Source organism: Bufo bufo, chromosome 5 (assembly GCF_905171765.1).
Source record: "Bufo bufo chromosome 5, aBufBuf1.1, whole genome shotgun sequence".
Taxonomy (NCBI): Eukaryota; Metazoa; Chordata; class Amphibia; order Anura; family Bufonidae; genus Bufo; species Bufo bufo.
In genome coordinates, this window is record NC_053393.1 from 273,274,667 (window position 1) to 273,302,045 (window position 27,379).

At 43.6% G+C, this 27,379-nt stretch overlaps 1 protein-coding gene across 1 annotated transcript in view; it reads right to left on the reverse strand.

Annotated features, from left to right (window-relative positions):
- Positions 1–27,379, reverse strand: part of LOC121001647 (death associated protein) — a 77,578-nt gene that overhangs the window by 12,636 nt on the left and 37,563 nt on the right. Inside the window, exons 2-3 of the mRNA XM_040432820.1 lie at positions 19,052–19,157; positions 13,266–13,308 (exon numbers count right to left, since the gene is read on the reverse strand). Of these exons, the coding sequence (XP_040288754.1) occupies positions 13,266–13,308; positions 19,052–19,157 (149 nt within the window). The remainder of the gene's footprint in view (positions 1–13,265; positions 13,309–19,051; positions 19,158–27,379) is intronic.

A 27,379-nucleotide genomic window follows, 5' to 3' on the forward strand; every position in this document is an offset into this window, starting at 1 on the left:
AATGATGTCCAAGATTTACATTTTTAAATTTTATTTATTTATTTCCAGGCTGGTAAAACTTGGAGGGTCAGTATCAGAAGAAGCGTCCACCCCAAAAAATTGTCCGCTTTTATAAATGTTGGAAGGGAGGCCAGAAGTTCCTCCCTAGGGGTTTCATCTTTTTTTTTTTTTCAATCAAATCGTTTTTTATTATTCAAATAAAGTTGGTATATCACAATACAATTTGCATCACAATTTTCCTGGTGTTTTCTCCCCTCCACATCTCAAATACACACAATTATAAAAACATTATCATATGTCCATATATTTGTTACATCTTCTACAGTCATTGTACATAATGAATATACCAAGATAAAGAAAAATCATTTACAGAGTCATTTGACTGTTATAACCCCAACACCCACCCCCCCCCCTCCCCCAACTGCCAACCCCCCCCCCCCCCCCCAGATCAGAGCATGAATTTCCAAGACCTTTTATATTACAGCATGAGTGTGAGACAACCATTCATTCCACAACTTTTCAAACTTCAAAGGACATCCCCTCCTAACAAACACTCCGTTCTCTAATGTTAACATATCATGCACCTTTCTCACAAATTCATCCACAGTTGGCGGACTCCCCTGGATCCACCTAAAGGCAATCAATTTCCTGGCTACATACAGTAGTCTCCCAACTGCCACCTTGACCGCCTCTCCCCCACCAATCTCCTTCACATATCCCAGCACACATATCTTGGGGTCCTTCTGCACCCTCAACTCCAGGTTACGATTAATCAAAGTCAACACCTCGTCCCAATATCTACTTAGCACTGGACAAGACCAAAGCATATGAAATAGATCTGCACCTTCCGCCATACATTTTGGACAATTGTCATCAGTTCTAATCCCAATTTTCCGTAAAAACACTGGAGTTTTGTAAACTCTGTGGATGATAAACAGTTGTGACAACTTGCCCTGTTCACTTACAGACACTCTCGGAATTGCCTCCAATATATCTTCCCACTGTTCCTTAGGGATGTCCCCCAGATCCTTTTCCCATTTTCTCATCCTAGTAAGGGGGAATTCTATCAGAAATTTGTCTAAAAGCAGAGTATACACCTGTGATATCAAACCTCTCTTTCCTCCAGCTGGGAGAACCAGTTTATGGACCACATCCATTTTTGCAATAATGCATCCCTTCCTTATCGTGACCTCATAGGCGTGTCTCAGTTGCAGATATTGATAGAACCACACTTTGGGAATGTTGAATTCCTGCTGTAGACCTTGAAATGATTTAAATACACTAGTCTCAATCAATTGACCTATCCTCATTACTCCATGGGATTCCCAATTTCGGACTCCTGATAGAGAAATGAATTCTGGCATCAAGTTATTGTTCCATATTGGGGAAAGCTCTCCTAATCAATTTCACCTTTGCCCACACTTTTTTCATAAGCTCTATAAGCGTCACTTTCTCTCTCCCCCCATGCATCCCTGCACCTTCCAGAATACCCATAAGATCCCTACTACCCAACCAGTGTTGCAGTATCTTCCCCGTCACATCTGGTAGCTGAAATTCCATCCAACCCTTGAAATGTTGACACTGAGAGGCTAAGAAATAAATCCAGGCGTTAGGGACAGCTAAGCCACCTTCAGCCTTGGGATATTGCAGCGTCTCCAGCTTAATCCTAGCTTGACCATATTTCCAGATAAGATCTCTAAATATCGAATGTATTTTCCTAAATCTCTCCACTGGGATCCATACAGGTGCATTATTCAATATGTATAGTAACTGAGGCATCATTACCATTTTTAGGAGATTCACTCTGCCCACTACTGACAAAGAGTCTACCCCATGTCCTTGCCTTAAGCCTGAAGGTATTTAGCAAAGGAGTTAAATTAAGCTCTTCAAAATCTAGCAGTCTAGGTGTTATATATAGCCCCAGATATTTAAACTTGCCCACCCAGGGAATCAAACTATCTGCCTGCACACCAGAGAGTGCCTGTCCATCTACCGGCATCAAGGCAGACTTCTGCCAATTTATCCGAAGCCCAGAGAAGCCACCAAATTTATCTATCAAAGCCATGGCCGCATCCAAAGAGCCCCCAGTGTCACCCAGAAATAACATAGTGTCATCAGCATACATTGCCACTTTATTTTGCGTCTCACCATATCTAAACCCCACAATATGAGGTGACAGGCGGATAAGGGCTGCAAGTGGTTCAATTGCTAACGCAAACAACAAGGGTGACAATGGGCACCCCTGTCTGGTGCCTCTGGCCAAAGAGAAGCTATCTGACAGCCCCCCATTAGCTCTGATCCGTGCTTTTGGGCTTGAATACAACACTTTCACCCACTGAATAAATCGAGTACCAAAGCCCATGACTCTCAATGTTTCCCATAGGTAGTTCCATTCAACACTGTCGAACGCCTTGGCGGCGTCTAACGCAAGTAAGGCCCTATCTCCTCCATTATCTGCTGGAATATTCAGACTAGCATATACTCTGCGGATATTTATAGCAGTCGATTTCCCAGGCATAAAGCCAGTTTGATCCGGGTGCACTATAGTAAGTATTACCCTGGACAGCCTGTTTGCCAACACCTTTGCCAGGAGCTTCACATCTGCTGTTAGTAGCGAAATTGGTCTATAAGAATCAGGAACTTTGGGATCTTTCCCAGGCTTAGGAATAACTACTATGATAGCCTCCTGCATAGAATGTGGTAGCGAACCCGTCTCCAGAGAATATTCAAGAACCTTAAGTAATTCAGGAAGAAGTATCCCTTGCAATTTTTTTATATGCCTCCACTGGTATACCGTCTGCCCCCGGCGCCTTACCATTCGCCATCCCCCCCAAGAGCTACCTCCAACTCCTCCAGCGTGATCGGCTCTTCCAGTCTCTCCCTATCCTCCTCAGATAACACTGATAGCTGAGCCTCAGACAGAAATGCGGACAAGGCCTCCTCCGAGCTAGACTCCTTGGAAGCATAGAGAGAGACATAAAACCCTTTTAGAATATCTAATATCCCTTTTGTATCCTGGCTACTATTCCCATTACCATCCATTAGCTCTTGTATACAAGAAGAACCCCTCTGTGCCTGAGAAACCACTGAGAGCAAATGCCCAACTTTCTCTCCCTCCTCAAAGGATCTTTGGCGATAGAAACTATGCTTCCTATCTGCAGCCTGTAGTAGGTGACACCTCAGTTGTTCCTGAGCTACCTCCAGCGCCTCACTATTAGCCATGGTGGGGATTCTACCAAACTCCCTTTCAGCCTCAGTCACTTGTACATGAGCTTTAACATCCGCCTCTCTGGATTTAGATTTATGCTTACTTATTTCTTTGATCAGTACCCCTCTCAGAAACGCTTTCATGGCATCCCATACTCCGTGAATTGAAGCCGTCCCTCCATTAATAGAAAAGTACTCCCTGACCTCCCGAGTAATCTCAGACAGATCACCAAGTACGTTCAGCCAATGCGGGTTACATTTCCACAGCCTCGGTCCCTGCCTAAGCACGCCCAGGCACAAATCAACCTGCACCAGGGAATGGTCAGACAGCGACCGAGGATGATAAATAACATCTCTTATCAGTGGTAGCATAACATCATTAACCAAAGCCAGATCTATGCGTGATAATGAATGATGCGTAGCAGATCTACATGAAAACACCCGCTTATCCGGGTTGCGCAGCCTCCAAAACATCAAGTAAGCCAGTTTCCCTCATAATATTCTTTAGAGCCACACTCCCCGGTGATCCACTGGCACCTTCTACCCGACACCTATCTATGGAGTCATTCAATGTACAATTGTAGTCCCCCACTAGCAGCCACGGCAGTCCAGGGAAGTCCGCCACAAAAGTCATAATATCCCTTATTAAAGGGGAAGCAAAAGGTGGAGGCACATACACTGACACCAACACCACCTGGATCCCATCAATCTTGCACACTACACACACATACCTGCCCTCAGCATCCACACATTGCTTCAGATGTTCATACCTTATACTTTTATGCACAATCATACTTACGCCCCTGGAGTGAGAGGAATGGATTGCATGTACCACATGACCTACCCAGTTCTTGTTCAGCCACTGCACATTATCATTGGACAAATGCGTTTCCTGTAAGCAGCAGATAGCCGGCTGAAATCGACCCAAATATTGAAATATACATTGTCTTTTTCGTGCATCAGCCATTCCCCTCACATTCCAGCTCAACACTTTAATCACCTGTGTCATGATGAAAGATTACATCATGTTTGAATCTCACACTCCATACTAAAGTCACTCTCACATAATTCACGCCCCTCACCCATCTCTGACCCGTCCCCCTCCCCCCCGTCCCTCCCCCTCCCCAGTGATCAGACTACTTTGAACAGTAACCCCAACCCCCCCCCTCCCAAACATCCAACTCTAACGCAGGGCAATCTGCAAGCACCATGCCCAATGCTGAACAAAAATCATTTCTGATTCCAACACTCTCCCTCAGGTAGAGAATCCTCTCCACAACTGGGAAATACATTACTTGTCCCAACTTCCTACTCCTGCATCAGGATCTACCATGTGGTAGCAACACTCAATACACTTTATAACAGGTATAACGTTAAAGTGACGTTAGGGTGCAATCCTATGCATATATAAAGTGAGCACAAACTGCAAACTGTTTCCTTCAAGTGTCCAGGGCCCCACTTCTCAATTGCCTCTCGTGGACGTCCAGCCACTGTGTCGCTTCGTCAGGGTCCTCAAAAAATCTGGTGGATCCCAATGCCACCACTCGCAATCTAGCCGGGAACAACATGGCGTACGGAACTTGTAGTACTCTGAGCCTTTTCTTTATATCTATAAATCTGCTCCTCCTCCGCTGTACCTCATTGGAATAGTCCGGATAAACGGACACTCTGACCCCATTCATGACCATCTCATCATTGTCCCTTGACTGGCGTAGGATAGTGTCCCGATCTTTAAAGTGTAAAATCTTCGCCAGTATGGGGTGAGGAGGCCTGCCTGTCGGGAGCGGCTGCGACGGGACTCTGTGCGCCCGCTCAACCGCGTACAGGGAAGATAGGCCCTTCTCATGGAATAACTGGTGCAGCCATTTCTCCACAAACTCTGTAGCATTGGTCCCTTCTGTTTTTTCTGGCATTCCAACAATTCGCAAATTATTCCTCCGCGATCTGTTCTCTAAATCATCCGCTTTGGCGTATAAGGCAGCTATATCTTTCCCATTCATTTTTGACGCCATTTGCAAGGGCTGAATAACATCTTCCAGTGAGGACACCCTCTTTTCCAAATCTGAAGTACGCTCAGAAATCTTGTGCAGGTCGTGCCTGATTATGGACACATCTGATCTCAGGCTGCCAACTTGTACTGCAAGCACTTTGAGGGTACTGTTGCAGCTTGCCACTGCCACCATTATATCTTTCAGTGTGGGCTCCCTTATAGAATCAGCCCGCAGGTCTGCTGGAACTATTTCAGGGACCGCAGAATTGGGCACCGGCTGACCGGAAAAAACCGGGTCATCACCGTCCATGGATCCGTCCTCCTGGTCAGAGGAGGTAGGTATATCAGTCCCTTTATCACTGGCCGACTCGCCCACTCCACCGTCCAATCTGGCATATTTACTGAGTTTAGCAGCCGCGCTCTGGCTCACCGTCTCCTGCCGCGCCGACCCCTCTCCACTTCCGGCGCCATCTTGGATTTTCTCCATGCGGTCTTGTTTCGCCAGTTTGGACGATTTCCTCGGCATTTTCAGGCTCCGATTTTGTCACCGCAATCACCGGACACCTTCCTCTCCTTAGGTAAAGTAGTTTCAGGCAGTTTGAGTGTGCTTTCACTGTAAATGAGCAGGATTTTAGCAGGAGCAGTGAAACGTGCGTCTTACTCCATGCACTCACAAGCCATGCCCCCAGGGGTTTCATCTTTTAATATGTGACTGCAATTGTCCTAACCAGAGCTTTAAAGACCTAGATACCCAGGAAGCAGCAATACTAGGCCTAAAACTAGTAGAAGCAGATTCCCAGGCTTTTTCAAAGCTAGACGTCTGCTTTCTTATTTAAAGGATCACTAAGAACCTCTAAGTCATCAAATGGAAGTGCTGATCTTTTTCCAATTTTTGCCACCGGGGCATCTACATTGGGTGCTTTATGCCAGACTGAAGATACTTGTTCATCAAAAGGATATTTTCTTTTAATTGTATTAGGAACAAAAAAAATTACGATCTGGATTCCTCCATTCTTTTTTAATTAGGGCCCCCATATTTGTATGAACAGGAAATACTATGCTTTTTAGGTGCTAATCCTTCAAAAACCTGGTCGGCAATGAATTTCTGCTGCTTAATATCCTGCAATTGCATTGTCACTCTTACTTCTTTTAATAGTGGCTCTGTATCTTCAGTGGATGCATAAAAATTCCATTTATCTTCATCTGAATCAGAATCCACATTCTGTCTAGAGCCACATGCAGATTGAGGAAAGAGCTGTTTTAGGGGTTTAAGGTTTTTTTTTTTTTAGGAATTCTAGGCACCTATAATAAATAACCAAAAAGAATCCAAATCAGCAATACAAGAGAAATAAATGAATAATCTCACCCTCTTGGTAGCTGTCCCCCACTCCTCAGGACAAAGTACCGGGCTTGATGGTCTAGAGGACTCAATAGGGTCAGCGCTAACCGCAACTCCTGTTTCAGACATTTCAGAAGGAGGAATTCTGCACAGCACTGTCTGCAATAAGGTTCACTGGCTACTGTACCCATTTATATACTGCGCGCCAGGCACTCTCCCCTGCTACCGTAGGTCCCAGCCATATGTGTCCCCTATTTGATCCAGCGTGGGCTTGAGCTGCCATGGCGCCACCGCTCCGACATTCCTACTGCGCATGCCCACGCCCAGCGCGCGGATACCACGGCCATCTTTGAAAACCCTTGACGCTGTGATCAAAAGAAACTACCTGGCAAGGCCACAGCAGCTCCAAACATGGGGGAAACTGGGAGGAGAGATGGAGGAACAGCAGGTTCGACAAGCGGCTCCCCAAAGAGTCTTACGCTGCCATAGGAAAGGTCACCCAAGGACGAAAAACCTGGACGCTCCACAGCCATCTTTGTGTGAACTTCGGATAGGAGGTCCTGGCAAACCCATCTCTGAAGGAGGACAGGAAACCTGAACTGAGGTGTGGTGGGGGTGTGAACTTTTTATATCCTCAGGTTTCCTGTCCTGGATGGGAGATCCATTACGCATGGGTGCTGTCATGGATGAGGGGAAAAATAGGCTGGTCACTAATAGACAGTAATATAAGGAGCAGATATCCCGTGTCAGGACTCCAGCCCAGCAAGGACCAGGAGCATCATAAACAGTCAGAATTATGGAGATCAGATCCACTCTAATCAACTGTCATTACCAAACCTTTATAACACGATAACACAACAGCAGGCAACACAAACAGAAAAAGACAAGTCAAGGTAAAAGGGTAAGGGGTGAGAAAAGAAACATAAAACGAACTTAAGGGAAGGGAGGGAATTTGTTTCTGCCATCAGATATTGGATGTTAACCAAAATACTGTAGCTATAATTTGCACAGGCCCATAAGACGCACCTAGGTTTTAGAGTAAGACCATAAGAAAAAAATATTTTTTCATTACACCTCAGGTCAGACCACCAATCAGACCCCCAATATTAATAGGACCCCAATAAGACCTCAGATCAGACCCCCATGACTCTAATCAGCCCCCAGATATAGATATATATACACACACACATACACACACACAGCCCCCAGCCTCAGATCACAAAATAAATGAACCATTTACCTTTCCAGCTCCTGGACGATGACGCTCCTTTCCTCCAGCGTGATCCTCTTCCTCCTGCTGTCGGCTGTACTGTGAACTGGCGCACACAGCGCGAGGTCACAAAGCGCCCTCACGCGGTGCGCAGCCACTGCACAGCCGACAGCCGAGGACCAGGAAGCAGCGAGTACAGAGCCTTCACCGCTTCCTGGTCCGGTACTAATGAGCGCTCATCAGTATTAGCCCCATAAGACGCAGGGGCATTTCCCCTACAGTTTGGGGGGGGGGGGGGGGGGTGCGTCTTATGGGGCGGAAAATATGGTAAATCCCATGCTGCCCAGATATGTAGAAACACCTCTACCAAGTTGTGCAAAGAAGCAGTTAAAGACTCCAGCGAGCGGACCTCACACATTCTAGAAAGCAGCATGGACTTAGTAGGTGGGCATAGGACGTCCGTTTCCAAGATTTCGCTATCTGTGAATCTGCGGCTGTGCATAAGTACAAGAATAGTCTGGAGGAGCATTACCCTAGACTCACTGTAGTAAATTCAATAGGTATAATTTAGGGTCCAATGGGACAGTAGCTGAAAAGAGGGAGGAGGCCACAGATTGCACCAATCCGCAGGATCCAGTTATGTTGGACACTTCCAAAAGATGTGTAAAAAGGTGCCAGGGGACCCAAGACACTGCCAGCACTCAGAGGGCACAGCAAGATGAAAGGGGTTGTCAGAGTTATTATTTTGTTCTATGTTCCTAACTGGGCAAATGTAACAGCTTTCCAATTAACTCACTATATGCAGTGCCTGGTTTCTCAAATATCACTGAGGGTCACATGACCTATGATGTCAGCTTCTCTCCCTGCTCTGATAAAGGTTGTTTACAAGCCTGTAAACGAGACGTCACTGTAGCCCCCTTCACTGCCGTCTGTTCTCTCTTCTAAGATTCTTAACCCCTTCAGCTGCACACACTGGGTATCTGCAGCAATGACAATTCTGGACACAGGAGACACTGTTATGGGGTGGGGGGGGGGGGGGGGGGGGGGGGGGGGGGGTCTGTGGATGGCACATATATAACAGTGCCAGCCACAGATCCCCCCCCCCCCCGTAAGAGTGCCAGCCACAGATCCCCCCCTGTAACAGTGTCCGTCACAGATCCCCCCCCCCCCGTAACAGTGTCCATCATCCACAGATCCCCCCCGTAACAGTGTCCATCATCCACAGATCCCCCCCATAACAGTGTCCATCATCCACAGATCCCCCCCATAACAGTGTCCATCATCCACAGATCCCCCCCATAAGTGTCCATCATCCACAGATCCCCCCCATAACAGTGTCAGTCATCCACAGATCCCCCCCCCCATAACAGTGTCCGTCATCCACAGATCCCCCCCCCCATAACAGTGTCCGTCATCCACAGATCCCCCCCATAACAGTGTCCGTCATCCACAGATCCCCCCCCATAACAGTGTCCGTCATCCACAGATCCCCCCCCATAACAGTGTCCGTCATCCACAGATCCCCCCCATAACAGTGTCCGTCATCCACAGATCCCCCCCATAACAGTGTCCGTCATCCAGATCCCCCCCCATAACAGTGTCCGTCATCCACAGATCCCCCCCCATAACAGTGTCCGTCATCCACAGATCCCCCCCCCATAACAGTGTCAGTCATCCACAGACCTCCATTAGTTCCAAACCCACCAAAAGCACACCTTTTGGTTAAAAATATATTTTTTCTTATTTTCCTCCCCAAAAACCTAGGTGCGTCTTATGGGCCGATGCGTCTTATAGGGCGAAAAATACGGTATATATTGCTGCCCATCAGATTTTCAGTGCTATATTTTTTATTTTTTTTTCATAACTCGGACAACCCCTTTAAGGGTGTATAATAAAGATGGAGTGTGATACCAGTGCATGAGTAATTTGTACTGGGATTCCCTGTAAGCCATAAAAGGTGGAGGATTGGGCCACTCTACTCCAAATGATCTGCCAACAACTGTATAGTATAGGGGCCCCTAAGGTATCCACCTATTTAGCCAAATAACTATGGTTAGAGACTTCAGCTTCCGTGGAAGAAGCTAAGATACAATAAACAAAATCAAGCCCTTTGTAGAAGTGTCCAGCTTAGGCTACTAGAAGTGTCCAGCAGGGTTGAGCAAAAACGCTTCACTACTGATAATACAACCATCTGCATCCATTATGAACAGATCCGGTTGTATTATCTGTAACACAGCAAAGACCAATCAGTCATGAACTCCATTGAATTTCTCCAACTTGCTCCGAATCCCATGATGGAAAGCAAACCGCAGCATACTGCGGTATGCTCTCCGGTATGAGAACGCAAGGGAACGGAACGCATTTTTGTTTTACATACAAGTTTCTCATCCGAGAAAGATGATGGGGATGGCTCCCTTAATCTTTTTGGGTCTCCTGTGGGGATGACTTCCTAGACACTGATGCCTCTGCAGAGCAACTGTCTCCTCCTCCAGGAGAGTACTTGCATTCTCAAGACCTCGCTGCAGATCTCGCAAGATATCTTGCTTCTTTCCCGACGGCAGAGAGGCAGCTACCAGCACCTAATAGCTAGTGCCAGGTGGCTAACTCCCAAAAACAAAAATAATGGTGTAAATATGCAACTTTTCTGGCATTGTAATCTGACTCAATGTACTTTCAAAAAAGTACTGTTTAACATGGTGTTTAACAAAGTGGCTAAAATAGAGCTTCTCCAAAAATATTTCGCTGATATCTACAGAAGTAAGCTTAAAAAAAACTCAGAGCAAATACAACAGTTCTTGGATCAAATTACTATCCCGAGGTTAACAATTGACCAATGTAGGTCTCTGGAAACTCCCTTAACCCTTCTAGAAGTGTATGAAATGTTAAATGGGATAGTAAAGAACAAGGCTCCCGGCATAGACTGCATCCCGTTTGAGGTGTATGCTCAATATAAAGAAATATTAATTCCGAAACTGCTTATAGTTTGGGAGTCCGCTAAGCAGGTGGGGAAATTGCCAGATTCTATGCGGGAGGCCTTGATCACACTTATCCTAAAGCCAGGGAAGGACCCGGCCCTGATGGATTCGTACCGTCCCATTTCACTGATTACTACAGATAATAAAATACTAGCTAAGGTCTTGTCAAATAGACTTAGGAAGGTGATTTCGGTGCTTGTGCATGAGGATCAGGCGGGATTCATGTTGGGCAGGACTACCACAGAGACTATTATGAGATATTTTGTGAACACCCAGTTTGAACCCACAGACTGCAGAGAACGGCTTATTGTAACTATTGACGCCTCAAAAGGCTTTTGACACGATAGAATGGCCCTTTCTATTTAACACAATGAAAAAAATTGGATTTGGGGACTGCTTTGTGACATGGTAAAGCTGTTGTATACAGAAATCTCGGCAAGGGTAATTGTAAATGGAGAACATTCTGACAGCGTAGCGATCGGCGGGGGGGGGGGGGGGGGGTCAGACAGGGTTGTCCCCTTTCCCCTCTGCTCTTTGCTATAGCTATTGAACCACTTGCAGATATGATTAGACAGGATCCGGGAATTGTGGGGTTCAGATATGGCACCCACGAGGACAAAATTGCCTTGTACGCGGATGACATTATGCTGTTTGTGGGTTCACATGGATCATTAAACAGGATATTTCAGGTATTCGAACAATTTGGTAGACATGCAGGACTCCGTATAAACTGGTCCAAATCGGCATGCATTCTGATTGACCCTTTGAACAACTTTAGACCGGGCCAGTTGGAAATCAAGATTATGAATGAACCTGTTAAAATATTTAGGAATCCAGATCACTTCGGATCCCAATGATTATGTTAGACTAAATGTGATCCCTAAAATTCAGGAAATAAAGAAAAAAAATAGGGATATGGAAAAGATTGCACATGTCGATGGCGGGACGCATCTCGCTGGTCAAGATGTGTGTACTGCCCTCCCTAAATTACATCCTGTGGAATACACCTGCGATAATTCCTAAAAGATACTTTAAAATAATAGCTAGCTTAGTGACTGATTTAATATGGCGAGGAAAAAAAAAAAAAAAAAAAAAAAGGAGGATAAAAAAGGCACAGATACTGACTATCCCGGAGAGGGACTCCAGACTTGGAGCTCTTCTTTAGGGCAGGGATTATAAAAAATATGATAACATGGAGTAACTCGCAAAATAACAAAAACCTAATAGCAGGGATAAACAAAAGAATGGAGAAATATAATATTTTTCAAGTCATGGAAATGGGCATTCTTGCCCAACAGGAAGGCAAATACAGACCCTTGACCCTCTTAAAGGCCAAGAGCTGGAAGACGGCAAAGGAACTATGGTCCCAAACCGGGTTACACGTAGACACCATACTATGGGACAATACTAGCCTCACAGAGTTAGAATTAATCGAGCAGAAGATCTGGTGGAAATATGGGATAATGGGATATATAAATTGGGACAGGTATGGGAGGCAGGGGATAGAATACCATATGAAGATTTAAAAGGGAAATACGAACTGAAAGATATAGGGTTGGGACTCTACTACCTACAACTAAAACATGCACTGTATAAGATGATAGGGAGGGACACACAAATAGGTACCCTGCCACAGCCTTTGGAAAATATTATTGAGTTAAGACCTGGCAAGAAAATGATCTCAAGAATATACCAATGGCTGTCGCATCAAAAATACAATAGAAGAGCAATTGATAATCTTGCTCATAAATGGCAGGGTACTTTGGAACCTGTACGAGAAGACTTTTGGGACTCAGTTAAACAGGCAAAAACTAAGGTTTCAAGGAATTTATCTTATAGAATAATCCAATTCAATATAATATATCGTCTCTACTACTCTCCTAAAAAGCTAATGAAGTACTATAGCACTAAAGTTTTTTCCTGTCAAAAGTGCGGAGAGATAGGGGCGGACGATATACATATATTATGGTCATGTACAAAAATTCAAAATTACTGGGTAAAAATAATTGAGAAAATAGAGGAATACCACCAGTTTATAGTGCCTAGACACTTTGAGGAATGCATCCTGGGGGTGCTGGATGGTGTGGAAGGGTCTCAACATAGGGAGATTGCAACCAAACTATTGTTCCAAGCGAGGAAGTGTATAGTTGGGCACTGGGGGGGAGTGAGGCCAACACGGTTAGAGAATGGGAAAACCGCACAAGGATGTCGATAGCCAGTGAGGAGCTCTGCTTGACCAGACTGAAGAAAAAACATAGATTTGCCAGGCTGTGGCAGAGATGTAGGTACAAGAGGTTGTGTAAAAACGAACTTGTGTAATTAACCCATGTAAATATGTTTGGTGAAAATTTTGTAAGAATTGAAAAAAAAATAGTAATAAAGATTTAAAAAAAATAAAAAAATAAATAAATAGTGGCTTTAGGAGTTTTTCATAATGCAATCTCCACCATGTACAATTAATTCATGTTTCACTAATACATAACAGCATTACCATATGTTCAAAATTTGTATGTCTCCCAAGATACAAACTGGAAATACTCTTACCCGTGTAATGGCACCAGATATCACCAGAGGTGGTTTAGGTTGTCTAAAAAGATCAAAGGGAAAAAAAATATAAAAAATAGGAAAATATAAATAAGCAGTTTAAATAAAGTATCTACTAAATAGCACAAATTGAAAAAAGGTATGTTCAAGTAAAGCCTCAGTCACACATCAGTGTTTGGTCAGTGATTTCTATCCGTGATTGTGAGCTAAAACCAGGCGCGGCTCTAAACACAGAACAGATTCAGATCTTTCCCCTCTGTGGAGGGTCCAATCCTGGTTTTGGCACGCAATCACTGACCTAAACACTGATGTGTAAATGATGTTTAAAATGGATTAGGACTATATTTTAGACTCCTTAACCACCAAGCCCATTTTTTGTTGTGTATTATCGTTCCAAAATCCATAACTTTTTTAATTTTCTGATGCGGCGATACCTGATATGTTTATTTTTTTATTGTCAATATATTTTTATATGTAAAATAGGGAAAGGAAGCGATTTAAACTTAATATTTTTTTAAATCTTTAGATCCCTTGTCCTATTCACCCTAATAGAGAGCTTTGTGCGCAGCGCAGCAGTGAGCTTACCATGACAGGTCTGAAAGGTTAGCCCCGGTAACCAATTGGAGCCCTGCAACTTCACTGCAGGGACTCTGATCGGAACGCAAAGAGAGGCACATCCCTCTGCCTTGGTCTCTAGCTGCCACTCTTTGGACAGCTTTACAGAACCCTACTGATCCTATTAGAATTCAAGGGACAGATTCAGCAGACGCACGAAAAATAAAACACAGTAAAATGTGGCATATGTGAATATGCAGCAAAATGTTGGAGAATTTACACTTGTTTTGTTGTAGCAATTTATAAGCAGGCAAATCATTTTCCAGGTCTAGATGACAGACAAGCCACTAAAATGACATGATTTCACTAACAAACAAAAAAAAACACCCAGATAGAAATGTCGGATTGCTGCAAAACTCAACATGCAGTTACATAAATAAGTTACAGGTGTGCTCTGATTAGACACTGGGTCTTGCCACAAGAGGGTGTAGAAGTGCATTCAGAGGCTACTTTTGGGTAGTGTACTTTTTAGTAAGAGATTGTTGACTGCTAGACATTCCTTTAACTCCTTGAAGACATTTTGCCCAGCTGACAGACTGAGGGAACACATCATTGAAATGAGAAAAACAGGATGGTTGTTTCGGAAAACTGGCTGCCATCTAGGCTGTTCTGACCTAGCTGTCAGGAGCAGTGGTTAAGTGAGGGCACACACACATATGGTGAATAGGCTCCAGACAGCCAACACAGACCACCAGTAGAGAGGATTGTTTGATCCAGTCGACAAGCACAGGCAGTATCCACAGTTTCATTGTCTACCATTCAGACACAGGTGGCACCTTCATTATATACCCCTTAGTTTCCTGGGACCATTTACAGGGGTTTAGCAGATGAAAGTGGTGTCATGGCACACATTAAGCATCCTGCCATTGACGGCCAGCCACCGTCTCCTTTGTTTGCAGTAGTGTCGTGAATGAGAAACCTAGACTGGAACTATAGTCTTTAGCAACAAATCCAGGCTCTGTTTAGGATCCGACAACCGTTGGGTTTGAGAATGGAGGCCTTGTGGCGACCACTTCAATCCTGCCTTTGCTCTGGAGCAAAAAACTGCCCCAACTTTTGGTGAGATGATCTGGGGAGCCATTGTATACAACAGTCAGTCACCCCTAGCAATGATATTAGGGACACTATCAACAGAGCAATATCTGCAGGACATACTGCGGTTACACATTGCCTCTAATGGCAGGGCTTCCAAATGGCATTTTTCATCAGAATAATGCTCACCCACACAAAGCAAGGGTCTCTGCCAGACTACACTCTTCCTTTGCCTGCGCTACCAGATTTATTGTCAATCAAGTATTTATGGGACCAGCTGCAGCCTAAGAGTGTGCATGATCTACAAACCCAGCTCTAACAGCTGTGGGCAAATGTGCTGCACGAAACCATATGGAACCTGTATGGCTCCATGCCTAGCTATCTATTATTTTGTATCCAGGCTACAGGTGGTCCAACAGGGTACTAAAGCTTCGATTCAATGGTACAGTTTTCCACGATAAACGTATCCCAATTCTCACAAAAGTAAGTACCCCCCCCCCCACATTTTTGTAAATATTTTAATATATCTTTTCATGGGACAACACTGAAGATATTTATTTACACAAAGTAGCAGTAGCTACAAAATTCTGTTTGTGGCCTTGTACTTAAAGTAAATCAACACTTCTATGTCTAGATCATTAAAATTAGTATTTTTTACCTAAAGCCATATGAGATATTAAAACCATACTGAGACATTGGTATTATTTAACTGATACAGCTATATGTTATGTATGAGAGAGAGCAGTGTGTTGCTGTGGAGAGTAGATGTGTTATTTTCACACTATACCCACTATCACCGGCTTATTTGGCTTATACTCATTGCCAGATATCCACCTTTTCTAATTTAGCTGAGGTAATAACACTATCTAAACTCAAGTTAGTTACTTTCTTCTCCCTGAGATATCTGCTTATGACACACGCTCTGTCAGCACTATTGCTGTATTATTAGCTATTAGATGTGGGAGAAGACGTCTGCAGTACATCCCCCATACATCCCTGCCTATGCCTCAGTTATTAAAATAAGGATCCCTATCAGTTTTTATCGTGCGGGTGCAATGCGTTTTGCACGCGCGTGATAAAAAACTGAATGTGGTACCCAGACCCAAACTTCTTCACTGAAGTTCAGGTTTGGGTTCAAGGTTGTCTAGATGTAATTATTTTCCCCTATAACATGGTTATAAGGGAAAATAATAGCATTCTTTAATACAGAATGCTTAGTACAAGGTCAATGGAGGGTTAAAAAAATAAAAATAAATAATTAACTCACCTCCTCTTGATCGCGTAGTTGCCAATCTCTTCTTACTTCTTTAATCATGAGCTGCCGGCTAAAGGACCTGTGGTGACGTCACATCACATGGTCAATCACCGTGGTGAGGGACCATGTGATTGGACCTTGTAATGAGCTCAGTGACGTCACCACAGGTCATTTGACAGGTCCTGAAGAAAGAGTTAATTATTATTTTTTTAACCCTCAATTGACCTTCTACATTAAAGAGTGCTATTTTCCCTTATAACCATGTAGTAAGGGAAAATAATACAGTGAATAGACAGTGAATTTCAGGCAGCCCCATTCACTTTTATGGGGCCTGCGTTGCGTGCTAAACGCACAATATAGAGCATGCTGCGATTTTCACGCAACGCACAAGTGATGCGTGAAAATCACCGCTCATGTGCACAGCCCCATAGAAGTGAATGGGTCCGGATTCAGTGCGGGTGCAATGCGTTCACCTCACGCATTGCACCGGCGCGGAAATCTCACCTGTGTGAACCCAGCCTTAGAGTTTCACAGTCCGCGCGTCCAGGTTATCAGAGCACATGTCGGAGGACTTAGACTATTTTATTCCTTTCAGATGTACTGCGCATGTATTCCCACTTAGTCAAAAATGCTGTCCCTCTGTATGTATACCAATTAATGTTTCTCTGCATGTCTCCCACTTGGTCAGGATTGTTAATTCTCTGTATGTATACCAATAAATATACTTAGAAAAACTACCTTCTATTTTTCAAAGGAGATTGTTTTGGACATAAATTAAATATTTTATCAAATGTAATGAGCTATAAAACTAGGTTACTAGGTTCATAATTTGATCCATATATTAGTTCTTAAATAGATTTAAAAAAAAATCATGTGACAGAAATTTAGATATATTAATCGATATTCAAATAAATTTTTCATAATTTAGGAAAAATTATACTAATAATTTCTAATTTTAATTTTTATCAGTTTATTTTTATTACAGTATGAATTAAAGGGCATCTATTGTAATTATGGATTTCAAACCTAAATTTATATTCCTTATTTTTATTTAATTAAACATTTTAAAGATGAACTCCAAGGATTTTTTATATATCTTATCTATAGTTAATTTTTATATATTTTCTCAGATTCAGTGAAGGTCAAATGGCCAATCTGGAAGCATACAGTGAAATCCCAATTGGTATCAGTTGCACGGATTTGAAATTATTTTGGACGGATTAACATTTTTCAGTTTCATCATACACCAGTCTATCTTTGGCCTGTAAGTTGGTAAATACTACTATACCTCCAATTATGGCACGGTCCATGGCTTTTTAAGATCCATTGTTTCCATTACATACTTACATTTCTGTATTTCTATTAGAAAAACTCTCTATCCTGTTTGAAGGCTGAAAATTAAAATCCTTCATTCAGGCCTGTCGAGCTCATAGTGTTCAATCTACGAATCCAACGAGCCTCTATTTGCAAAAGTTTCTTATCTAGGTTGCCTCCCCTTGGGCCTAATGTTACCTTCTCAATTCCCCAGAATTTCAGGACATTGGGATTATTATCATGATATCTGATATGACACTTAAAAAAAAAAAAAAAAAAAAAAGTAAAGTAGTACAGCTTGTATAACAGTGTAAAATTGGTGTGCCCTCAAAAATAACTTGCTCTCATACAGGTCACTGGAAGTTCAACATGGCACCTCATGGCCAAAGAAATCTGAGGATCTGAAATTTGTATATATAATTTTAATAATTGTTGCTGTACATAAAGATGGCCTCCTAGGCTATAAGAAGATTGCCAACACCCTGAAACTGTGTCAACAGTGCTACAGAGGTTAAAAGGGGTAGGTATCATCGTGTAAGTGCTCAGACCATACTGCACACACTGCATCAAATTGGTCTGCATCGCTGTCGTCCCAGAAGGAAGCCTCTTTTAAAGATGATGCACAAGAAAGCCCGCAGTTTGCTGAAGACAAGCAGACTGAGGAGATGGATTACTGGAACCATGTCCTGTGGTCTAATGAGACCAAGATAAACCTATTTGGTTCAGATGGTGTCAAGCGTGTGTGGCAGCAACCAGGTGAGGAGTACAAAGACAAGCGTGTCTTGCCTACATTCAAGAATGGTGGTGGGAGCATCATGGTTTGGGGCTGCATGAGTGCTGCAGGGAGTTACAGTTCATTGAGGGAACCATGAATGCCAACATGTACTGTGACATACTGAAGCAGAGCATGATCCCCCTCCCTTCGGAGACTGGGCCGCAGGGCAGTATTCCAACATGATGATGACCTCAAAGACACCACCAAGACGACCATTGCCTTGCTAAAGAAACTGAGTGTAAAAGGTGCTGCATTGGCCAAGGATGCCTCCAGACCTAAACCCTATTGAGCATCTGTGGGGCATCCTCAAAACAGAAGGTGGAGGAGCTCAAGGTCTCTAACATCCACCAGCACAGTGAATGGAAGAGGATTCCAGTGGCAACCTGTGCAGCTCTAGTGACCTCTATGCCCAAAAGAGTTAAGGCAGTGCTGGAAAATAATGGTGGCCACACAAAATATTGACACTATGGGCAAAATTTGGCCATTTTCACTTAGGGGTGTACTCACTTTTGTTGTCAGCGGTTTAGACATTAATGGCTGTGTGTTGAGTTATTTTGAGGGCACACCAAATTTACACTGTTATACAAGCTGTGCACTGACTACTTGAAGTGCATTGGAGCTTTCAAGTGGCGGTGCCGCCCAAAGCAGGAGAGGCAAGATCTTTCATTTATTTTATGTCTAATCTGAGGTCTGAAAAAGCCCTGATGTCTGATGCTCATTTACAAAGTAATCAACTAGGTGATAGGGCGAAGAAAAGGAAAAAAAAAAAAAAAACTGCAGTTTGCCATCACTTACACAGTTCCGCTTTCCCAGTTCTCCTCCTCTTGATTTTTATCCTCCTTACTATCTCCATGAGGAGTATGTGGGTGCTTTTGTACAATTCTCATACCTCCAGCCTTTACTGAAAAATAGAATAGTAAAAATGTATTTAGTTAAACGTTTTTAAAAAGGCACACACACATTAAAGGGGTTCTCCGGGAAAATACTGAAATATTACTTTATTATAAATACATTCCCAAATACCTTTCATTAGATATAATGGCTAGTTTTGTCTAGGGAGCAATAATCAGGATAAATAAATTGGCCGCCGTCCTATTGGTACACACAGAACCTGTCCTAATCATACAGGAAGACAAGTTACTTCAGCACACCGAGCTAAAGAGCTGCCTCATCCTCCTCTCTGCTTGTCAGGAATTATGATCATGAATACAGATAAGATCTTCTGCTGAATCTCTGTAGGAATGGAGTCCATGAGGAGACATTAAGAACAGATAGGAGGTGTCTCAATATGGATTCTATTCCTACAGAGATTCAGCTAAAGATCTTATAATCCGTATTCAGGATCATAATCCCTAACAAGCAAAGAGGAGGAGGAGGCAGCTCTTTACCTTAGTGTTCTGAAGTAACTTGTCCTCCTGTGTGATTCTGGTGGACATAGGGTATACCTGCTCTTTTGCTAACTGCAGCACCTAGGGTGTGATATATCTCTGCAAATGAACGTGCAATTTGATGTACGTAGGCAAAACATGCCGCGCATTTAACGCCTTAGGGACACAGCCTTATTTCACCTTAAGGACCAGGCCATTTTCTGCAAATCTGACCAGTGTCACTTTAAGTGGTGATAACTTTAAAACAATTTGACTTATCCAGGCCATTCTGAGATAGTTTTTTCGTCACATATTGTACTTCATGAAACTAGTAAAATGAAGCAAAAAAAATTCATTTTTATTTATAAAAAAAATACCATTTACAAAAAAAAAAAAAAAAAACGGCAAATTTTCAAGTTTCAATTTCTCTACTTTTATAATACATAGTAATAACTACAAAAATAGTTATTACTTTACATTCCCCATATGTCTACTTCATGTTTGGATCAATTTGGGAATGATTTTATTTTTGGGGGATGTCACAAGGCTTAGAAGTTTAGAAGCGAGGTCGGGAGCCGGCTATGTGATTCTGCAGCCAGCTCCCGCCTCCTGTATATGAATAAATGAGAGACTTATGTTCATTGGTGGCGCAGTGCGCCCCCCACCCAAGCCCCCGCAGTTTTAATCATTGGTGGCAGTGGCCACAGGGTCCCCTCTCCCCTCCTCCTCCGATCGGAGCCCCAGCAGTGTAAGCCTGGGGCTCCGATCAGTTACCATGGCAGCCAGGACGCTATTGAAGCCCTGGCTGCCATGGTAAGCTTCATGCTGCTGAGTGCACAAAGCACAGAGCAGCAGGGACAGTGTGAGATCCTATTCACCCTGATAGAGATCTATCAGGGTGAATAGGACAAGGGTTCTAGTCCCTAAGGGGGTTAAAAGTTAGTAAAAAATAAACAAAATATTATGTATAAATAAAAAAGAAAGATTTACAAAAAAAAATAAAAAATAAATTACACATTAACAATAAAAATATTCATTTTCAGCAGATGTGTGTAGTTTTTTTTTTTTCAAAAATGAAATTTCACAGAATATCGGTATCAATTATCGGCTATCGGCCTGAAAGTTCACAAATTATCGGTATCGGCCCTAAAAAATCTATATCGGTCGATCCCTACTCTATATTACACTTTTTGTGAGGCAAGGTAACAACAAATAGCTGTTTTGGCACCGTTTTTTTTTTGTTATTTACAACATTCATCCGACAGGTTAGATCATGTGGTATTTTTATAGAGCAGGTTGTCACGGACGCGGCGATACCTAATATGTATAAAAAAAAATATTTATGTAAGTTTTACACGATTTCATTTTTAAAAAAAAAAAAAAAAAAAAAAAAAAAAAAAATCATGTTTTAGTGTTTCCATAGTCTAAGAGCCATAGTTTTTTCAGTTTTTGGGCGATTATCTTGGGTAGGGTTCTATTTTGGCGTACATGCGACTTTTTTTTTATCACTTTTATTACCTTTTTTGGGAAGTAAGGTGGGCAAAATTTAAATTTCCTCATAGTTTCTATTGTTCACAGTGCGGGGAAAGTAACATGACCGTTTTATAGATCAGGTCGTTACGGACGCGGCGATACCTAATATGTGTAGTGTATTTTTTTAATTTTTTTATTCAGTGATAAGTGTTTTTTGTAACTTTACTTTTTTCACCTTTTTTAAAAAAATTTGGACCCAGACCCACTTGGTTCTTGAAGATCCAGTGGGTCTGATGTCTGTATAATACAGTACACTATATAGTGTATTGTACTGTATTTTACTTACACTGTCTGAACAGATCTATGCCTTTAACACAGATCTGTTCAGCACCATGGACAGCAGGATGCCTGAGAAGGCGTCCTGTTGCCATGGGAACCTTCCCCGTCTGCTCAGTTGTGGCCACAACTGAGCAGACGGGGAAGGGTAAGGAGGGGGGCTCCCTCCCTCTGTGACCCCATCCTGTCTGGGGGCTGCAAAGGCAGCGCATTTAGCCGAGGTGCCTGCTCAATGATTTGAGCAGGCACCTTGTACCGATCACCGCCGGCCGGGCGGCAGTGATCGGAACAACACATGACGTACAGGTACGTCATGTGTCCTTAAGGGGTTAAGAGACATGATTTTGGAACACATGGGGGATGTGAGAAACAAAACGTGATAAAACCTTTCTCCAGACATATGACTTTGAAACATAATGGTGATGTCAGAGTGCTGACATTTTGCATGTTAGAGACAATTAGGACAGGCATTAGAGGTGGAGATCTTGAATAGGGTTGTTGCGGGTATCAAAATTTCGATACCCAATCGATACTTTTGTCCCGGTATCGATACGATTTCCATTTTTTCGATACTGGGCTGCGCTACTGTGTTCTCTCAGCAGCACAGGGGAGAAGGAAGCAGTCTCTCCCTCCCCCCTGTGCTCCTGCTGCTGCCACCAATGAGAAGAGAGGGACGGGCGCCACCAATGATAGGACTTTTTCTGGGTCCGGACTTTAAGTAGCAGAGCTACACAGAGGTAGGGTGCCGGGTATGTGATTCTGCTGCCGGCACCTGCCTCCTGTATTATGTGTTAAAGACAACTTTATATGGGTTCGGACTTTAAAGGGACACTGACAGGGCCAAAAAGCATATTAAGGTATATATATGACCGTACAGGTCTTATAAAGTGTATAACAATCATGTAAGTATCCCGCCTGTCCACCTTATAACTACAGTAATGTGAAGTTTTATAACCTGCTGGAATCGGGTTCAATCTGCCCAAGGGGCAGTGTTTCACCTCAGCTTGCGCCCAGCCAGCCTCGCCACAACTGCCGTTTGAAGCGCCGCCCAGCTCATCAATATTCACTTCGCTGGGCGGCTACTAGTGTCCCCGGCTATCTTCAGCGCATGCGCCCGGCACCCTCACTGGCCGGGATCGCATCGCGCCTGCGCACAGTCTCATTCTCAGAGGCTGCCTCTGAGAATGAGACTGTGCGCAGGCGCGATGCGATCCCGGCCAGTGAGGGTGCCGGGCGCATGCGCTGAAGATAGCCGGGGACACTAGTAGCCGCCCAGCGAAGTGAATATTGATGAGCTGGGCGGCGCTTCAAACGGCAGTTGTAGCGAGGCTGGCTGACCGCAAGCTGAGGTGAAACACCGCCCCTTGGGCAGATTGAACCCGATTCCAGCAGGTTATAAAACTTCACATTACTGTAGTTATAAGGTGGACAGGCGGGATACTTACATGATTGTTATACACTTTATAAGACCTGTACGGTCATATATATACCTTAATATGCTTTTTGGCCCTGTCAGTGTCCCTTTAAGTAGCAAGCTACACAGAGTGGCGCCTAGTGATGTCCCAGCACTTACTATTATTTCTGGGCGCCGTTCCGTTCTTTGCCCGCTGTGCCCCATTACTGTCTCCTGCTCCGTATGCTAATTACTATCGGAGCAATGGAGAGGAGACATCAGCTTCTCTAGCGGGCGTTACTTCTCCCTGCACTGCGATTGGGCAGTGCTACAGCCAGGGAGACAGTAGAGATCTATTAGGGTAAATAGGACAAGGGATTAGAAGATCCCTGGTCCATAAAGGGAGGGGGGGGGGGGGGGGGGAGAAATTGTTATTAAATTAAAAAAAAGTAAAAAAAACACACCCCCTTTCCCAATTTCACATATAAAATATAAAACAATAAACATATGACCACGTCTGAAAAGTCCAAACTATTAAAATATAAAATAAAATCTATGCGTTGAACGTCGGGACAGAAAAAAATTAAAATAAATACTGTGCGATTCACCCATTTTTAAAATGCGGAATGCTTGCGGCTTTATTGGTTTATTTTGTTACGCGTGGTATCGAATATCGCAATACTTTTGTATGGTATCGAAATCTAATCAAAAATTTGGTATCGCAACAACTCTAAGTGTCCATTCACACGTCCGCAAAAGGGTCCACACCCGTTCGGCAATTTTACGGAACAATTGCGGACCCATTCTCTATGTGCTCTCCGCTTCTGCATTTGCGGAGCGAGGCCCCAAACTTCCAGGTTTCGGTCCGCAGTTCCGCAAAAGATAGAACATGTCCTATTCTTGTCCGCGGCGCCCAGACATACTAGTAACTAGTAAGTGCAGGGGGACCCCTGGGCACCGCTCTGCCCACTGATATAGTTAGTTTAGTTTTTAAACTAGTGAAAGGTCCTCTTTAAAAAGGGGCTTTTTAGTATCAGCATTGTGGACATTGGGTGTGTGATGCAGATGCATTATATTTGTGGGAATAGTTATTCTTTTTGGCTGAGAATTACCATTATCACAATAGTTTAGTCTGATTCACACACATATTATTACCATCATTTTTGTATTGTTTGATTTGTGGAGTTTTTCTGTTATATGTGGTACCCTGATGAACTGACCCCAGAGAATGGCTCAGAGAAATGCGTCGGGACAAAGTTTGCATTCCTGGGACATATGGTACGTGCTCCTTTTTTCCCCACTGGCGATCAGATTTGGACGCCACTGGTTAATTTGGGAGCATATATGTATTATGTGCGATTATTGATCTATGTTGTGACTTTTATTATTTTCTGATACATGCATTGACCAATGACATTACTGTTCGACTGTAGTCATACTAGGTCTCTTCTCAGGTCGCGGTATCTATCCCTTGTCAGGGACATATAGGGCCTATCAGGAGGTTCCAGACACAGGATGGCCCCTATCGGGGTGGCCATTCCGTTTTTGCTAGGCAGGGCTTGTAGTTTGATAGGGCAAGTGTGAGGGCTAGATATATTACTACAAACTAAGCCAACCAATAGGTGGTGTAGAGTTATACAAATATTTGTAACACAGTGATCCACTGTAATGAATTTGGTGGCTTTCTTCACATTACCGTTCAGCCTTTGCGTTCTCCTGCTCCGTTATAGGAACAGGCGAATGCAAAAAGGAAGGATTTGGCACATAACTGAGCAGAATGGAACCTAAGGACCCCATAGACTATAATCGGGTCTGTTAGGTTTCCGCTCAGAAGATTTTGGAGCGGAGAAAAACGTAGTGCATGCAGAACTTTTGTCTCTGCTTCAAAAATCTTCCATTGAGCGGAAACCTAACTGACCCCATTATAGTCTGTGGGGTCCTTAGTTTCCGTTCGGCTCAGTTATGTGCCGAATCTGTCCTAAACGGAGCAGGAGAACGGAAATGCTGAACGGTGATGTGAACGAAGCCTTAGCCTGCTTAAGATATTTTGACAAGGTTATTAGACAGGATTAATGAATCTCCCCCACTGTGTGTTCATTTCAGCATTCACTTCACCAACAGAACTGACGGACAGAATTATGAAACTATTCAATAGATATAACAAGTATGTATACAGTTAATCATGAATTTAAAGAGGATCTGCATTGTCCCCAAAAAGTTAAACCGCCACCATTCCTTCATTGTTTATTGTTCCTTGATTGGAGAGCAATTTATTTTTCTCTATTTTTTTTTGACTGCTCCCCCACAAAGTGCAATGTTACGTTTTACACCTGATAAGCTAATAAATAAATTAACTAGGCAGTCCCCAGTGCCAAGTAGCAAAAGGGTGCGAATCTGAATCACTGTCACATCTGGTCTGGCAGTATCACAACAGCTCCAGCATTATGATCATGTGATAATCCCAACTCAGGCTCCCCTTAGACAGTAGCAAGGGAAAGAGAGGAGCACAGGCACACAGAAGAAAGCAGCATTTACAGTAGCAAAGGCAACCAATAAAAGTATTAGGGCAATTTTGTGTTTTTGGGGACATGAGGAGGTAATCTTTAACTGGCACTTTAGCCCCTTCCAGACTGAGCCAGTTTTCACCTTCCTGACCAAAAGTCACTTCATGTGGTAATAACTTTGGAACGCTTTTATACTTATCCAAGTGATTCTGAGGTTTGTTCATGACATATTGTACTTCATGTTAGTGGTAAATTTGGGGTCAATATATTTAATCTTTATTAATAAATAAAAAAAATATTGAAAATTCACAATTTAGTAAAGTTGAATTTCTCTGCTTTTAAGACAGATACAGCGCTGGAGCGATAGGCAAACATGGCAACAGCTCGCAGGTGCAGCGGGTGTCATGGCAATAATGGAACAGAAAATCTGCTTCTTCTCCTCTTAAGTGAACCGATGGACTTCAGGTTGTCCTCTCCCCATTTAAATTTTCTCCTTGAGACAGCCGCTAAGGACTTTCTCCTCTTCCCTCCTTGACTGTTCAGATATGCCGAGAATACCTTGACATGGTGGTGTTGGATAGTTGGTTTCAAGCTTAGGAAGGCTCTGAAGACAGCTGTCAATTCTCTCAGGTTTGAGGAAGCTAAAGACATCTGAGGACTCCATGTCCCCTGTAGCATTTTCTGCAGCGCATGGGCACCCCAGCCCTTGCTGCTTGTGTCGGCAGTTACCGAAATCTGATCCTTCGGCTGCCACTGCACCCCTGTTTGTAGAGGTTTCTACACCGTCCACCAACTTAGGGATCTTTTTACTTGCCATGGAATCTTTTTTGTAGATTCCCTACCCGTGGACTTTGCAGGGCCAGCCTCTTTTACCTAAGGGTATATACATTAGGTTAGAACTAGACCCAAAGGAAGAACCAACACCAGCATCCGGGTGGTGATCTTGGGATAAGTGAAATACCATCCATCAACCCCTACTGCACCCCTGTTGCAAAACGGAGGAGGTCTCTTACCGGGCTGAGGGTCTTGCAGGGATCAGCACATCTGCGTGAGGTGTCAGCATCAGCAGAGGACATCCCGGATACCTTGCAGCCAAAACTGCCTCTTCATGGGATAGTAGAGCCATTTTTTAAACTTTGCACCCCGCTCTTATTGGCTCCGCCCCCACGCTGGCTCCAAGAACTCTGCTTCCTCCAGGCCACACCCCCTATGGCCATAATCAACATGCGCGATGACATCATCCACTGCCGGAGGCGTGAACCCGGACGAGGAAGGGCACTGCTGTGTCTCAGAAATCTTCCTGCAAGACATCAATCCCCTCTACTCGTTGGTAGGTACAGCCCTTGATGCCCAGCATGGGACTTACACCTAGGGAAAGAGAAGGACAGCCAACGCTCCACCTGGAGCCTCTGTCCCCTGCTCAGCCCACCCAAGAAGGGGAAGGATCTTAGTCTGAGCGTACCAGATCTTCAGCCAGCGCACAGGCAAGTCTTCCACCCATTCTGAGGGACAGGAAACAACAACTGGAATAGGTGTCTTTTATTTGGCTTCCGCTGTTATTTCCTGTCCCTGGGAGGCGGGATCAAGCTCCTACCAGTGACGGTGTGGAGGAGTTAGGGAAATAATGTCCCCTAAAATGCCCCTACAGTGCCTCCAACATTAATATCCCCTATTTTACCCACAGTAAAAATGCCATTATTGTGCCTCCAGTATTATTAATGTCTCTTATAGTGCCCCTAGTAATACTGCCCCAGTACAAAAAATAGTTATAATGCCCCAGTGTGTCCAGTAATGCCCCATATTGTGCCCTCATATTAAAAAAATCCCCCCAGTAATGCTCTATAGTGCCTCAGTATTAAAAGTCCCCAGTGCCACCAGTTATGCCCCTTATACTGCCCCCAGTAGTAAAGATTCCTCTAGATTATCCCCAAAAATGCCGCAAATTATCTCCCCCATATAGGCCCCCCAACAGCAACGTATCCCACAGTGACTCCCACTAGCAATGTCCCCCACAGTGCCCACCCCCAATAGTAATAATGCCCCCCACAGT